Source organism: Pseudorasbora parva, chromosome 20, assembly GCF_024679245.1.
Source record: "Pseudorasbora parva isolate DD20220531a chromosome 20, ASM2467924v1, whole genome shotgun sequence".
Classification (NCBI taxonomy): Eukaryota; Metazoa; Chordata; class Actinopteri; order Cypriniformes; family Gobionidae; genus Pseudorasbora; species Pseudorasbora parva.
Window position 1 is genome coordinate 37,631,143 of NC_090191.1, and position 17,568 is coordinate 37,648,710.

Below are 17,568 nucleotides of genomic sequence, written 5' to 3' on the forward strand. Positions count from 1 at the left end.
AATTCAGGTATTCCAGTCACTTCCATGGCCACAGGTGTATAAAATCAAGCACTAGGCATGCAGACGCTTCTACAAACATTTGTGAAAGAACAGCACCTCGGCCACAATGTGGTAGGCCACGTAAAATTACAGAGCGGGGTCAGCGCATGCTGAGGCTAACAGTGTGCTGAAGTCACCAACTTTCTACCGAGTCTATAGCAACAGACCTCCAAACTTCATGTGGATTAGCTGAAGAACAGTGTGTAGAGAGCTTCATGGAATGGGTTTCCATGGCTGAGCAGCTTATCCAAGCCTTACATTACCAAGTGTAATGCAAAGTGTCAGATGCAGTGGAGTAAAGCACGCTGACACTGGACTCTAGAGCATACCAGGGCATTTTGGACAATTTCATGCTCCCAACTTTCTGGTAAACATCAGTGCCTGACCTCATAAATGTGCTTCTAAAAGAATGGTCAAAAATTCACATAAACTCACTCCTAAACCTTTGTTGAAGCTGTTATAGCTGCAAAGGGTGGGCCAACTTCATATTAAAGCCTACGGATTAAGAATGGGATGTCATTAAAGACCATGTGCATGTAAACAGTCCCAAAACTTTTGGCAATATAGTGTATATTGCTGGGTATATTATACTTGAGTAATAAATAAACAAACATGAGTAATCTGTAAAGCCTGGTTTCCTGCTCTTGGTTTTAGCTCTGTTCTGGGCTGTGTCTATGATAGATTTTAAAGCAAAAGCACAGCAGCTCTACTAAAGCCTGAAGGAGCTGAACTTCACAGTCCAAGACTCTATTAGCAAACATCAGTCCAGCAGATTATTACCTACAGTAAGACTACAACAACAACAGACACAAAAACCAGGAGCCCGTATTATAATATGTATACCAGATGTCCATTCATTCAAAGATTATAAATGTAACGCAACACCTACTTATGCATTTGTTCTACTGAAGGTATGAGTGAATTCAGCAATAGAGCAGCAGAGGACATACCCATCAACATGTAGGCCTACTAATTTATCTGAACAAGTAAACAATACCTGTTATCAATGACCAATTTATAGTACAAAGCATAAATGTAGTCTCATTTTTGGCACACATTGAACTATGCACTTCTGAATGTCAGGAGTTCAGCATGTAAACAAAGCCTAAATGATTTTACAGAGCTACTCATTTTTAACTAAATAAATTATCCTTATATGCAACCGGTTACTTACCGGTAAATAGCGTTACGCTTCATTCCCGGACTGTGTGTCGGTTTATTTACTTAAATATGTACAGTTGTGTGATATTAGTAGCTGTCATCTGCACGTGCTGTAGCGACTGCCGTCAAGCGTCATGGTTGTCAAGGTCCCAAAGGTGTCGCGCTGACCATAGGGCGCTGACAGTGAAACCCGGGGTGCGTCTCATTCAGCTCCCTAGTTCAGTAGTTAGGGCACTGATCAGTAGCCTTCATAAGTCAATGGGCTGACTCCCTGATCAGTGCCCTAACTACCTAACTACTGAACTAGGGAGCTGATTGAGACGCACCCCCGCTCTCGTCTCCTAGTCGAGCGGATGAAAAACTGCACGTCAGTTTCTGTCATTCTGCTACATCTGTGAGGTTGTCCTTGTCCAGTTTTGAATGTGCAGGACATGACATGGGAAACCTAAGGATTTTTCAAAGCAAAAAAAAATCTAATAAATAAAAATAAATAAATAAATAAATAAAAACCCTAATAAAAATGCGTCCCCTTGCTCCCTTCTTACACCTGTCTCTCTCCAGGTCTGCTTTGCACTCTCACATCCTGGCTGTCAAGTTGTTTACCGCACCCTGTATGTATCTTCTTCTTTTTTTTGGTGGTTTCATTGGTATAGCACCATTATATCAACTTTCTGTTGGGTGATCGTTACATTTTAAAATATATTTTAAACTCTAATTTATTCATGTAATGGCAAAACTGAATTTTCACCATCATTAGGCCTGCTACAGTCTTCAGTGTCTTCAGTGTCCTTCTAATTTGCTGACCAAGAAACATTTCTTCTAAATTTTGAAAAAGTTTGCTTAATATTTTTGTGAAGATTGTGATAAATGTTTTTCGATTTCTTTGATGAATATAAAGTTCACTAGAACAGCGTTTATTTGAAATGGATTTGTTACTTGACATTTATTTTAATGCGTACTGAATACAAATGTGAATTTCCTAAATAAATAGGGGGGGAAAAATCTTACTACCCCAACTTTTGAAGGGTACATTTAGAACTAACATTTTATAGTTTAATATTATTTTCAGTATTATTATTTTATTAGTATTTTTAATAATTATTTGTATTGTTGGGGAAACAGTTCAGGACCCATGGCCAGATATGTTTGAAAGAAGAGTCAAGATGTAGATGTTCGATCAAATAGAGAAAATTTACTGAAGAGTTATTTTCACTTTAAGAGTTACTTTAAGAGTTAAGAGTTAATAGTTTGCAGTTTCATCGGAAGAGCCAGCGTCACAAGTTCGCAGGCAAGACTCGACCTCACACAATATTTCTCCCCATTTACAAGGGCATTGGTTACATCGTTGCTAAGAGATGGAGCTAAGAACACATATAGTCTAAGCAATTCTCCACACATGGATAGATACGAGAGCACATCGCCATTAGTCAAAATAGTTGTCGCACAACTCCTAGATTTAGATCGGTGGTGACCTTGGAGGTCGTAATTCCTCGGAAAGGCTTCTTCAGTTCTCTTGTTGCATGCCGGACTGTCCCATATAGCTTCAATGCCAGACATCCACAGAGTATCTAACACACACACACACATACACAAAAGCACTAGGGAATTGCCGCTTCTTCAAGGTCAAGTAGAACTAGGCTGTATATTGTTGAAGACATTCATTAAAGTAGAACTAGACTGTGCATTTAAAAAAGCAGGGTCCATCAAAGTAATGTAAAAAAATGTTTAAGAAATAAGTTACTTGGTTGCCTTAAAAATTTGAGTTCATTGAAATTAAAACTTGTAGTGAAACTATACCAAATAGTGCTATTTTCATGATTGATCAATTTTTAATGCGGTTCAGATACAATAATATTTTGAGTTTCTATTTTTTAAATCAAGTTCCTTCATTGTATCAACTCACATTTTTAATTTCAATAAACTCAACATTTTAAGGCAACCAGGTTACTTACTTTTTTAAGTTAAACCAACAATATTTTTTTAAAGTGTGGAAATGACAAGAAAATTGTATTTGTTACATGGGACACAGGCGATAAGTGTTGAGAAACTGTCATATACATGTTTTTTTGTTTTTTTTAAAGAACTGTGAAGGATTAATCCATTTGGAATGTCCCCGACTCTCTGCTGGTGCCAACCCATTGACTTTGTGTTTGTAAACTATATAGCACAACAGCTGCTCCTGAAAAATAACGTTTGCATAATTGTTGCAAAACTGTGAGGAGTCTAGTAAGTAGAAGGATGCAGAATGATCAGAAGACAGTATAAACTATGATATTTACAATTCCTGAGACCTGTAACTTTGACTTTGAGAGATTTTCAAGTGCTGAAATGGAGACATTTGGACTTAGAATTTTCCACAACAATATCAATAACAGGACATACTATAAAACCATGCGGATAATACAGCCCCTCCTCAGAAAGTAAAGATAACATTCCCTTTATTCTCTAGAGAAATACACATGAAGGAGGTAGTTTTGTAAACCAGGTGAAGTCACGTATGGTTTGACCCCTGTGACCTTAATGTCAGCTAAACAGATAAATGGGGAACACATGTTGAGGGACTTCTCCCAAACTCCTCTTGAACTCTCTATTTTCTCACTCCAGGGAGTCTATCGTTACCAAGGCCCCTTGCATGTCAGCAAAGCCTAAATACAGAAAACAGAATGAACCTGAAAAAGCTGACTAAACGCTTCACAGTAAACATATGAATAAAAGCATATTTGAATCACTTATTATATAAAAATGATTATCATTGATTATTCATTTTATAAAGATAATATAATAATTCAGAAGGATATACATGTTGAAGAGACAAGGGCTTCTGACCCAACCCTTTAGTATGATGCATTTTTTGAAGTCAGTACATGTGTCTGTACATATGTGACAAGGAGACATGATTGAGCTATATTTGGAACAGGACTGTGTGTGCACATGTTGCATATGTTTTCTGCTGATGCATTTGTTCCATGAGGTACACGTCGACTGATACTGTACAGTATTCTTCATAAGGAATGTGGATTGTGCCACATGTAAGCATGAAGTAAACAGTCTATTTCAAACATATGACGAAGGATTCTCTACCTTATAAGGAAATCTCTTCCTAGTGAGTTCCTCTGATTAGTATATAACATCCAAATTGAGTGTACTTCCCCAGAAGAGAAGACAGGGACAGAGAGAGGGACAATGGAGGAACAGAGGAATGGAGAAACACATACAGCTGGAATGATGCAATAGCTTTTCAATGTCTCTATGTCTGGCATATACAAATGATAAATAAGAGATATCTTTGTCCAGTCCCATGATTCAACCACAAAAAGGTCAGCTTAATTTAAAAATCAACATACACACACATATATTTATAGTTGTATAATTTCAAAGTATGGTATTATACCATTGTGCCATTTTATACCAACCACCATGTACAATTAAGGTAATAAGGAATGAGTAATATAAATACTGGTAAATGTTCTAAGATGTTTCTGCAATAACAAATGAAAACAAAGAAGCACAAATGAACATGTAATTTAAGATTTATTAAGTAACATAGCTGCCTTTCCAGTAAACTGTAATGCTATTTTCCAAATACACGTTTTATATTTTACACTATGTAACAACTTCCAGAAATACTTAAAATAATTATAAAAAAATACTCTTATAAAATAACACTGCTTGCAGTCTTTTTTTCAGTCACATATAGTGGAGTACATGACAAACAATGCTCTAGAAAAATAAAGTTTTCTATTTTGCTTTCAATAACAATACAAAAAACATCCATCACTGTCGTCAACAGAAAACTGTCACATTTCAGCCACAGCTATAATGTATAAACATATTTAAGTAAACATAATAAAAGCAATAAACAAGCAACTAGATCAGCCGCTTAGTGTTTTTGTAAGCTTTTGATGAAAAACCGGTTTTCTAAAGTGATTTGTTTCTCTCTTACTACTGGACAGCAGCGTGGTTCTTTGAGCCATATGGCTTTTTAATGCACTCATGCTTGACTCTAAGGCGTCCTTCGTTTTCTGTGGTTTTTTGTTCTGCGGCGCTCTCTCCTGTGGTGACCTCTTTGTTTTAGGGATAAATGTGCTACTCCACTGGTGATGAACCTTTTGTTTAGCAGAAAGCAAATCTCTATAGTCATTGCAAGTATCAGAGACTGTTAAGGTAGCAGGGGCTGAAAAACGCCGCTCTTGAGCATAGATCTGTTTTTCTCTATTGGATCCATACAAGTCAAATCTCACTTTTTTCGGCTCAGTTTTGGGTTTTTTCAGTGACAGAATACCGTGCAGCTCAAACTTTTTTGAGGGCGACGTGTCATTTGAATGGCCAAGCACTTTCTCTGTAACTTTCTGTGGGTTTTCTCTATGGTGAGGTGAGGTTCTGTCAGGATAATCTTGTTTTGATTGCCTGTGTTCTTTGAATTTTTTCACCTTTCTGCACTCCTGACTCTCACCGCTAGGGCGTTTTTTGGGCAGATTCTTCTTTTGTGGCAAGTTCTTTTTAAACACAATATCCGGAGCGAAAAGCACAGAATCATCAGAATCAGTACTAGTGCTACCAGATTTTAGTTTATGCTTTAAAAAAGCAGATTTTTTTGAAGGTGGTTTGTTGCATTGCAAGAGCGGATGGGGCTTGTCCAATCTGTTTTTCTCTGTTAAATCATTTTTCTGCTTAATCTCCTGTCCAGCTGGCCTCTGAATTTCAGGCACTTTTGGTGTCACCGATTTGACCATACTGTCATTTTTTTGTCCTGTCAGTCCTTCATCTGCAAAACATTTCTCTGGAGAAGCAACTGTTAGCACTTTTACTTGCGATTGAGGAGATGCTGGACTACAATTTTGTCTCGGTTCGGAATTTAACAAACTTTTACTTTTTTTTCCTTTCAGTCCTTCATCATCAATGCATTTCTTTGTTGAAGCAACAGTCGGCTCATCAACCTTTAGTTCAAGAGATGGTCGACCACAATTTTGTCTTAGTTCTGATTTGACCATACTGTCACTTTTTTGTCCTGTCAGTCCTTCATCTGCAAAACATTTCTCTGGAGAAGCAACATTTGACACTTTGACTTGCGATTGAAGAGATGCTGAACTAAAATTTTGTCTCAGTTCTGACATGAACAAACTTTTACTTTTTTGTCCTTTCAGTCCTACATCATCAATGCATTTCTTTGTTGGAGCAACAGCTGGCTCATCGACCTTTAGTTCAAGAGATGGTCGACCACAATTTTGTCTCAGTTCTGATTTTACCGTACTGTCACTTTTTGGTCCAGTCAGCCTTTCATTTCCAGTATATCCCTCTCGAGGAGCAACATTTGACACGTTGACTAGCAGTTCAAGAGATGGTGGACTGCAACATTGTCTCGGTTCTGATTTGAACAAACTTTCACTTTTTTGTCTTTTCAGACCTTCATCAATGAATTTCTTTGTTGAAATAACAGTTGCCTCATTGACTTTCAGTTCAAGAGATGGTCGACCACAATTTTGTCTTGGTTCAGATTTTACCATACTGTCACTGTTTTGTCCTGTCAGTCCTTCATTTGCAATACATTCCTCTGGATGAGCAACATTTGGCACCTTGACTTGCAGTTCAAGAGATGATAGACTGCAATATTGTCTTGGTTCTGATGATCGACTTTTTTGTCCTTTCAGTCCTTCATCATCAACGCATGTCTTTGTTGAAGCAACAGTTGGCATATCGACTTTCAGTGCAAGAGATGGGCGAGTACAATTTTGTCCCAATTCGGATTTTACCATAATATCTCCATTTTGTCCTGTCAGTCCTTCATCCACAACACACGTCTCTGGTGAAGCAACATTTAGCTCCTTGACTTTCAGTTCAAGAGACGGCGAACTACAATTTTCTCTCAGTTCTGATTTTAACAAACTTTTACTTTTTTGTCCTGTCAGTTCTTCCTCTACAATGCATTTCTTTGTTGAAGTAACAGTTAGCTCCTTGACTTTTAGATCTAGAGACGGTGGACTATGGGTTTGTCCTAGATCTGATTTGACCATGCCATGACATTTTTGTCCTGTCAGTTTTTCATTCTCAATACTTTCCTTTAGCAAAGCAACAGTTGGCTCCTTGACTTTCAAATCAGCACATGGTGGACAATAACTTTCTCCCAGTTCTGATTTTACCATACTGTCTCTTTTTTGTCCCGTCAATCCTTCATCCACAACACACGTCTCTGGTGACGCAACACTTAGCTCCTTGACATTCAGTTCAAGAGATGGCAAATTTTGTCCTGTCAGCATTTCATCCACAATGTATTCCTTTTTTGAAGCCACATCTGCCTCATTGACTTCTAGTTTAACACATGGCGAACTACAATGTAGACCTTGTTTGTTTGATTTAGCATGGGAGCCCAGTACATCAGCCTCATTTGTCATAGGAGAGCATGGCTCCTCTTCTAGCTCCAGCAATGGTGCCTGTTCCCAACACCGGGGGCAGAAAAGATCAGCATCACTGTCTGTCACATTAGTGGAATCAGATATCTTCGTTTTGGAACCACAGAGAGAGCAAATATCATAGTTAGGCTGACTGGGTACATCAAAGCAAGCTACAAGATCTGGGCAGTCAAAATTTGATGTAGTTGTTTTGATGCCACATTCAGGTTTATCTTCCAACTCCTGGAAAAAAGTTTTAGCATCTTCAGACGATAGCACTGTGATTCCCATTGACAAGGTATCGTCGCTTGAATTTTCATCATTAGAAACATCTCCCACCACACATATGTCTGAGGAGTTACTACAAGTGTCCTCATTGCTTGGATTTTCATAATCAGAGATGTTTTCCACCTGCCATAAGTCTGAGGAGTAAGGAAGAACCTCTTTATTTCCAGTATTTTCATTGTCTGAAATATCTTCTACCAGACAGATGTCTGAGGGTTTTGGAAGAACTTCATTCGTAGAATTTTCATCATCGGAAATATCTTCTACCAGCCAGACGTCTGAGGGGTTAGGGAGAACCTCTATATTTCTAGAAGTTTCATCATCGGAAATATCTTCTACCAAGCCGATGTCTGAGGAGTTATTAAGAGCCTCTTTATTGACTGGAGTTTCATCATCAGAGATATCTTCTATCTGCCATGTATCCTTGGAAATACAAAGAGTCTCAGTAGAAAGAGACACCTGAGAGTTTTTTACACCATCTGAAACATTGTCTCCAGGGCTCAGAGGAAGTATATCTGACACAGACGCATTATGACGTGTTTGCTCAGAATGATCTTGTCTGGATACTTCCACTTTATTGCTGCAGTCTGTAAGTTTCTCTGTAGATCTTTCTGCTAATGTGGAGTTAACTGAAGGTTGTGTGTTAAAATTGTGGTTTTGTTTGATGTCCTCTTGTTTCTTGAATGCCACTTTCTCACTGGGGATGCTGCTCAGAAATTTAATTCTAGACAGGCCTGCATCTGAATGCCCATTGTTTTCTGTGTCCATTTCCTCCTCATCATTTCCTGACTGGGGTGTGAAAAGAGCTGTTGGACAACCCACGTCTGGATTTACAGCTGTCACAGCCGATGAAACCTCTGGCAGGTCTTTGAAGGCATTGACACCTAAAATGGCCTGCGTGACAACGGTGTTATTGGAAAGTAACTGTGATGGCGCCTCAATCACAGTCATGTCATCCAACAGCGGTTCTGAAAGCACCTTTTCAATATCAGCTGGCTGTCCATCAACATTTAACCAAGAAGACCTGAACTCCTCAGATGATGAATACATCTCATTGTTGAGAACTACGCAATGAGCTAGCTTCTTTAGGTTTTCAGGTTCGATGCTTTCAAATACTACAGACTCATGATCCCATATGATTTTCACAGATGAGAGCTCACTTAACTCCTTTCTAAATAACAACAATTTCTCCACAAGATAAACTTGATTCCCATTCCAAAAGAGTCGCAAGATCGCATTCACGGGGCTCTCATATTTCTCTGGGCTCTCATATTTCTCTGATGATAATTCCTCCAGTTCCAAAGACTTCACTGAGTCCATTAGTTTCCCCAGTGTGTACTTAACCACTGGCACACTGGACAAGTCAAATGATGTATTACTTGAATCACAGTCACCTTGCTGAACATTATTTGGACATTCAACTAGTAGGGCAGGGTTAGTAGAGCATATATCAGTACTTGTAGGGATAGTAGAGCATATATCAGTACTTGTAGGGATAGTAGGGCATATATCAGTACTTGTAGGGATAGTAGGGCATATAGCAGTACTTGTAGGGATAGAAGGGCATATAGCAGTACTTGTAGGGATAGTAGGGCATATAGCAGTACTTGTAGGGATAGAAGGGCATATAGCAGTACTTGTAGGGATAGTAGAGCATATAGCAGTACTTGTAGGGATAGTAGAACATATATCAGTAATTGTAGGGATAGTAGAACATATGTCAGAGTCTGCAATGTTGCTTGTGGACTCAATTTCCAGGCTTTTCTCCTCCTGTTGAGCCGTTGGTAAGGGGGATTCAGGCAACTTGTCATCTGTAATTTTTTGTGCATCAGACTCTTTAAGTGACCAGACGGAATCAATCTTTAAAGGTGGACTGTCAGCTTTTCTTGGGCTGGTATCAGCCATCTGTGCAGTGTTTGAGGTCTGCTGGGAAATGGGTGGAACGATGGCTATGGCCTTGTGAACTTGCTGAGAGACTTTCTGTAGAGCAAACACCGCTTCAAGACAGTCCGCTGGGTCTGTACTATACTGTATGATGTGTTGCCTGAGTCCTTTAGGTCTGTTCTCATTGCCACCTGTCTGATGGGTACCAGGTCGGACAGACTGCACTCCAAAATCACTTCTGTCTTTGTTCCAATAGTCTCTCTGAACCACAGCACACTTGAATCTTTTACTTGGGGGTTCAGCTGTACACTGTGCACTAGGTTCAGAAAAAGGTTCCTTTGAATGATGGTCAGTCCTGTTGGTTGCACAAACCGCCGACTGTTCTGAACCAGTGTTGTGATGTGCAATTCTTTCATCTGATTGCGGTGTATCTGCTTGTTCATTGTCCTTTGTACACAGTAATCTATATATTAGAGATTTAACATATCTATTGTTCAAGTTAGGCTGGGTTTCATTGATGTGTGTGATTTGCGATGTTTCATTGACATTATATGTCCCACTGTTGCTATGTTGAGACTGCTGCTCAGTCCTTTGATTATTCTGAGACTGGGTTGTTGATACATCTAGACCTGCATTTGATCTCAGTTCTGGCTGGTTTTGGCTAACAGGACTTTGGTTTAAGTTATTAGAAGGCATTGAAGTGTCACTCTGTGCACAAGAAGGTGGTGTTGTAGAGTTGCATGAGGTATTACTGGTTGCAGTTTGGCTCGGTGCTTGATTTTTGGAAAATTTCTGGGAAACTCCTTTTTTATGGTCCAGAGAAGTGGATTTTGGGTGGCGTCCTTGAGTCCAGTGGTGCTTATTATGTTGTTTGCCTGAGTGTCGTCTTGAGAACTGTTGTTGTTGTTGTAGTTGTGGTTGTGGTTGTGGTTGATGATGATGACAATGAGGAGCCGTTCTAACAGGTTGAAGTTGCTGGTTGTTCACAGAACAAGAGCTGCCATTGTTGTACATGTGGAATTTCCAACCCCTGTCACTACCCACAGAGTTGCCATGGTCTGACTTTGGAGACCAATACATGTTAGCTTGATTGTGGCCTGTGTTTCTATAGTTCTGTGGGGTGGAAACGTTTGAGTGTGTGTTAAATTGGGCATAATACCCATTTGTGTTTGAGTTTTCAGTTGGGTAGTACTGCTGTGTGTTTGAGGCTGCATATGGGTATTGGGGATGAGCCCGGTTTGTCTGTGTGTTATATCCATTTAAGTTTTGCCGAAAATCAGCATCTTGTTGTCCATTGGCATATCTAGTCTGTGAAGCTGTATAAAATTGGGTGTTGTACTGTCCCTGGAACATTTTAGATTGTTCATTCCTGACATCTTGATACTTAGGCGGGAATTGTTCTTGGTAATGCAGTGGAGGTCGTTCTTGGTACCGAGGAGGAAGTCGTTCTTGGTACTGAGGTGGAGGTCGCTCTTGGTACGGAGATGCATGTTCTTGGTAATTTGATGGTGGAAGTTGATTTGAATTCCATGTGTATCCCTGCATCTCAATGGCTGCTGCCGTTGCTCTTTTGCCGAGTTACACAATAAGTGTTCTAAACAAAGAAAAATATGTTAATAAATATGGAAATCTGGACACATAACATTCAAAAATCAAAGGAATTTTTACTTGATATGCATAAAGAAAAGGGGCGAGGGATTTTCTAGAAATCTGCTTGAAGTCATTTGTTGTGTTTGACTTGGTGCTGGTGCTGTGCAGATCAATCGGTGTATGGCATTGAAATACCATGAGAGCGATTAGAGAGCAGACGGCTCCATATGATTTTGAATCGCTCCCGCAATACTTTGTTTTCAAACACCGCTTCAACGCACCTATTACTATTGTAGTTTTGAATATGACCCATTTACTTTTAGCAAATATATTTTACTCAGTGTATTCAGATATTTAGAAGATAAAGTTAAACTCTCAGCAGGTTTTTCCCCTACATTTTATTGTTAGTTATAATACAAAATAAATCACCATATAGTCTGTATGTGCGTACTATACTGTATGATGTGTTGCCTGAGTCCGAGTCCTTTAGGTCTGTTCTCCTAAATATAGTACGCTTCGGGTTGGGATGTTGGGAGCTAAGATTATCCTGATCTAGTCATTATTCTCACTATATGTGAGGTAATGATTTTTACAATGCACACTATTTTCATGGCGGTTATACACAAGTACACAAGTACACAAGCAGGGGGGGGGATACTTTTCTTGTTTATGTTTTATCAATCATATCTTAAAGAAATCATAGCCTATATTTTTGCGTTCTCTATAATCTAGACCCTGACTGATCTGCCAGCGATTTGATTTCATTCGACAACTCAGTCTGGAAACCTGTACATTGATTTCTACTGCTGCTTTTACACTTTTGTGGAAACCAATCAGGTAAGTTTGAGATTAGTTTAAAAACCAAACTGTTTTTTCGGGCTCAAGATGGTGGATTGGTTTTTAATCAGTGCTCATCAACTTGGTAACTGACACTACACAGCTAACCTGCTCTGGACTAGGTTTTATTCTGGGTTAGAGATCACAAACCCAAACTGGACCAATAAATCAGCTGTATCTCTCGTTCCAAATTAAAGCAGTGATAGGTTATGTATATCTCAGCATTGACCCTTTAAGTAATCACCTTTATTATCCTTATCATTTCATTCCACAACATACAAATATAAGTGTGACCTGCCTTTTTCAATTGTCTTCTATGTTTCTCTGTCTTTCTTTAAGTCAAGCATATCCCCTCCCCACATGTTTCTCCTGTCATAGGGATACTAGGTTTATCTGGTGAGTCTCATGGTCCCGATTCTTTACATTGAAGGAGGACAGTTCTCCTGGTTGATATAATGATTACCATATGGGTTCTATCAGATACAGATACCAGCCTCTTCTTTCAGATACTGTTTCACATCAGTAATATCGTGTGTCTGTCTATAGATCAACAATTTTCCATCATGTATGCTCTAGTGCAGGGCTATTGAAATCTTACCCTGGAGGGCCATTGCGGTGCTGAATTTCGCTCTAACCCTGATCAAACACACCCACCTGTGATTTTCTAATGATCCTGAAGACATTGATTAGCATGTTCAGGTGTGTTAGATTAGGGTTGGAGCTAAACTCTTCACCGCATTGGCCCTCCAGGGTAAGATTTGAATAGCCCTGCTCTAGAGACATATGATCAACTGTACTTTTACCCCAAGGGTGCCTGAACCCAGGGGCAGACTAGAGCAAAATAAGTGGCCCTGAACTATATAAATGCAGTCCATTTATATCGAATCATGACATGAGTGAATCGTTACACCACTACCACTTACTAACATAAAAACAAAGCAAATTCATACAGAAATATAAATGATATTTATGTATTGAAATTCTTATTAACATTAATGAATAACTGACATACTTTACATTATAATTTTAATACTGCAGCAAAGCGCTTTCTATTTGAATGTCATGCCTAAAATGTCCCAGCAACCTTACAGATATCACTAAAAATAAATGTCCTTTGACAGCTCTAGAGTAAAAATGTAAAACTGGGCTAGGTTGTAATGCACAGTGTTCCTCAAACACTGGCAGCTGTTGTTCGTAGTAATAGGATGCGCATATTCCCGTTACCTTTGACCTGAACCTAGTCATGACTTCAAATGCTGTCTAACTATATAGTTCAGCATTGCAATATAGGCTTCTGTAATTATGTTGAAGTCATTCTATACACACAAAGCCTACAAACACCCTCTCCTGCATTTGAGCAGTTATTGTAAGATGGACCGGTTTAACATGCAACCAGTTATTTTAATGTAACTTATTTTTCTTTTTTAATAACTAGTAATTAAAGAAAATATGAATGAGTATATTTTTATACATACTCATCATTATTAGTACTGTTAACTTTTAATTAGATGCTGGTACTCTTTCCAATAGTGTGATTATTGTCACTAACAGCTAATACTTTCAGTGACCAGTGTGTTTTCCATTGTTACTGGTAAACGACAACTTTTTTGCAATAGAGACTAACTTAATAGGACTGTACCCCAATTACTGTTGGAATAACTATATAGCTGATAAATAAGAAGCACCAATATTTTAGGGAACATGGAGTCAGTGGCAGTATTTCATGGTATGGTATGTGTGTATGTATGCATATATATGCCAACAGAATCCATTTGCAGGTTTTGTTTCAAGGAACTGTCAGTAGCACTCTTTGCCATCTGTTACAAAGCATCCCATTTCTGTTACTCCCAAAACTTCAGCATGTGAATTAGATGTCCGAAATATTCTAACTGAATCGCAAATAATTCTGCTAATCCATTCGTCACTCAGCCTGACTGAAAGACCTGACTCGAGTCGAAAGAGTGATTTGTTGCTTCTGATTCTAAAACACCAATTAACTTATGGAACATAAGACATGCTTGTTAAGCGTCTCATGTCAGTATAGCCTACAGTGGGTTTGGTCGTGTCATTTATCAGCAGTGCTGGGTAGTAACTGATTACATGTTATCTGGATACATAATCTGCAAAAATGTAGTGGTCTACTTGTAATTAGACTACCGGTATATTAGATTTTATAATGCTCAGTCAGATTATAGTTGCTTTTTTTATGGATTACAGAAAGTACTTATTCAAACAATGGCAGTAAATTATTAAAAATGTATTAATTCTCCCTAATTCATTTTTTTAATTGTCCTTCATATAATATATGTGGCATACTATTTAGCTTTGACTAGTTTTACAGTATATAATGGACATGTAAATAAATGTGACACTTATAAATTCGGGGACAAAACACCATGCTCAGAGATCATTGATGTCGTATAACACACTGACAGAGAGATAAATACAATATCAGTATTTTGTAATGTTCAAGCTTTATTATGGTAGTTTTTCCCATTTCAAATAATTTTTAATAATTTAATCAAGCCTAGGAACTCACACGACCCCCTGCAGCTTTCATTGAGCCCAGTGTGGGACCTGCCTGAGTAATAATGCATTTCCTGTCGTTGATATATAAATATTTATCAATATGATACACGAGATAGCTAGATCAAATGAATAAAAAGTTTGATCCAAATATAGTAATCTACATTACGTAACTACAATTTAGTCGAGTAATAATTAAAACAGACTACATTTGCAAGTAGCGTTACGTTAATCTGCTAAACTCCATTAAGGTTAATAAAAAATTAAAATAATTACTCCGCCGCTTGCATCTAATATTATTTTTGTAGAAACTACTCTCCACAAGATAACTTGCTAGTGACATAACTAGTTAGTTAAAATGAATACACGTTAAACGACTCGCCATAACAGTTAACGTTACTTGTTAAGTGTGTGAGCAATGCATAAATGTAGGACTATGCAAGATATGCAGCTCACCAAAAAAAAAAAAAAAGCTCATTAAAAAAAGATAACCTTTTTTAGAACACAAACATAACCGTCTATTAATATATTTACACAGACGCATCGTTTCAATTTGAACTTTCTTAACTCCGTGTAGCAAATACTCACAATTTTCAGTGCATATCCAACATCGACTCCGTGTCCGCTTTGGGTCTCCAAATGTTTCCTTTTCAAAACAAAGATGTAATCCGCATGAGAATCCCAGGGGCTTGGTTTTAAAGCGTTGCATTAAACTTGCAAAACTTATATCCCATATCCATAAACGACATCGGTTGAGATGAGAGCGGGCGAAACTCGCGGCGCGTTCGGTTCTGAGGGTGCGACTGCGACCCTTGCACATGTGCAGATGCCAATGCATGCAAAGAAGGGGGCGTCTTAACACATCCTCCACGGCTCCGCCCAGCACTTATCACCTATGAAAAAATAGGCTTATGTAAATTTCCACATGTAGCATAAATAATTTGTTTCTCATTGTTTTAAATTGTTAGCTTCTTTCAACACTGTTAATAAACAACATTATATGTGCAAATATGCACCCATGTATGTATGCGTTTGAAGACAATTAAGTTAGAAAAAACTTTTCATGCTCCTTAGGCTTATCCTGTGTCACGTGATGCATTAAACATGCTCTCAAACATAAAGCGCAAAAAACAAAAACAAAAGTGATGTCCGCACACTGCTATAACTGCTTAAGTTTATTGCAACGTTTCGACCAACAGGTCTTCGTCAGACACAAACTTCTCTAGAGTTAAAGTTGAGTTTTAAGGTACAGCTCTTTATAGACAACAGGTGGTCACCTTAATTGTGATTGTTTGTCTGTGTCTGTCTGCACCTGAGCCCTGTTTGGGTTTGATGATGCGCACACCTTTGTATTTTTGACTCTGGCTGTTCTCAAATATAGCGTACGTCACCGAACAGAATGTAAACAGATCAGAGTACCATTCAATGTTTGCTAAATGCCATTCTGTGAGGTAAGATGTTTAGCGTTCAAGGTTTTTCATACCAGTTTCATTGGCTTGGGGCCTGTTTTGTGTGTGCACATAACCAATTGAAATTAGTTTTGCGAGCATGCATGCAAGCATTTAATGCATATAAATGGCAATAGAGCAAAGGGGTGTAAAAACCACAACATCCTGCAGAGGTAGAAGAAGGGTGTAGTGATGTAATCACATCTGCCCAGTCCTCCACCTCTGACAACAACATCGATCCAAAAGGGTTGCAAAATACCAACAGCAAAGTGCATAATTATAAATATCTTTTTATCCCCAGTCACTGAATATGAAATGTCTGAGAATTTTAGACCTTTTCTTGACAATTTTACAACCACCAGTCTCAACATTGAATCTTCTTACAAAATTAGCATACAACACTCTGTATACTATATGCATGTGATACATTTGGATACAATGTCCTTCACAAGTCTGCTCACACTGTTTAGCATGCTTTCTCTTCAACCCTGTGCACCAATAAATCAGGTTTCCTGTGGAGATATCTGGCCTCTACTTTCTCTTGTTTGTGCTGTTTTAAAATTGTATAACCCAACAAAATCAAGACGTTCCACAAATTGAATATCTTGATCCAGTCAACAAAGCCGAGATGCCAGCTGACAATTTCAGAAACTTTCTCTTTCATCGTTTTTTTTCCCTGAATGGGTGTGCATCCTGTTTTTTTTTTATTTTTTAGGCTATTTAAGCCCTTCCCCATTCCATTTTTTTCCAGTTATTTATTAACATTCTTAACATTGTTTTTAATGGTGAAGCACAGCCAACTAATCTCTTTTCAAAAACACAAGTCAAAAGAGCATATACAACATATAAAGCATAACCGTGACAGACTAATATTGTCAACTACGCGTAAACAACCTTTAAATCAAGAGCGCAGTCAAACCCTTTTACCCAAAGAGCTTCAAAAAGGCTATTCGATAAACATATGAAAAAAGTGTGATTAGAAAGTCGTAGCAACTTGATTCTCAATTGAACATTAAAATTATTTAATAAATGTAATTAATTAATTAGATTCAACACGAGTTTAACATGAAGTTTAATATAGACCTAATTTAAATTGAAACTTGCATAGCCTAACCAAGAAAAAATACATGGGAACAACTGAACTTAATTAAAAAAAAATATGTGGAAATATTTTATTCCTAATACTAGCCTATGCTTTATTTCTCACCAGAAATTCCTGCAGGATGATGTCACTCAGGAACGGGCTTTTTGAATTAAGGAATTGTTGATAGTAGCCTGACTTTTAATATAGGCCTACATGCGTTTAATGTTAGGAAAGGATTTTATAACTTCTGAGATGTTCTGCGATGCCTGCTTTCATATAATGCGTCTTTAACTTACAACACATGCATTTTGCAGGTTGCAACTGACAG

At 38.2% G+C, this 17,568-nt stretch overlaps 1 protein-coding gene across 1 annotated transcript; it reads right to left on the reverse strand.

The window, feature by feature from the left end:
* Positions 1–4,712: 4,712 nt before the first annotated feature.
* On the reverse strand, positions 4,713–17,491 carry LOC137049826 (uro-adherence factor A). Its single transcript, XM_067428535.1, has 3 exons — positions 17,364–17,491; positions 15,297–15,601; positions 4,713–11,349 (listed from the first exon to the last, which is right to left on the reverse strand). The coding sequence occupies exon 3, from the start codon at positions 11,298–11,300 to the stop codon at positions 5,073–5,075; it is 6,228 nt and encodes a 2,075-aa protein (XP_067284636.1). The 5' UTR covers positions 11,301–11,349; positions 15,297–15,601; positions 17,364–17,491; the 3' UTR covers positions 4,713–5,072.
* Between the last annotated feature and the right edge of the window lie 77 nt (positions 17,492–17,568).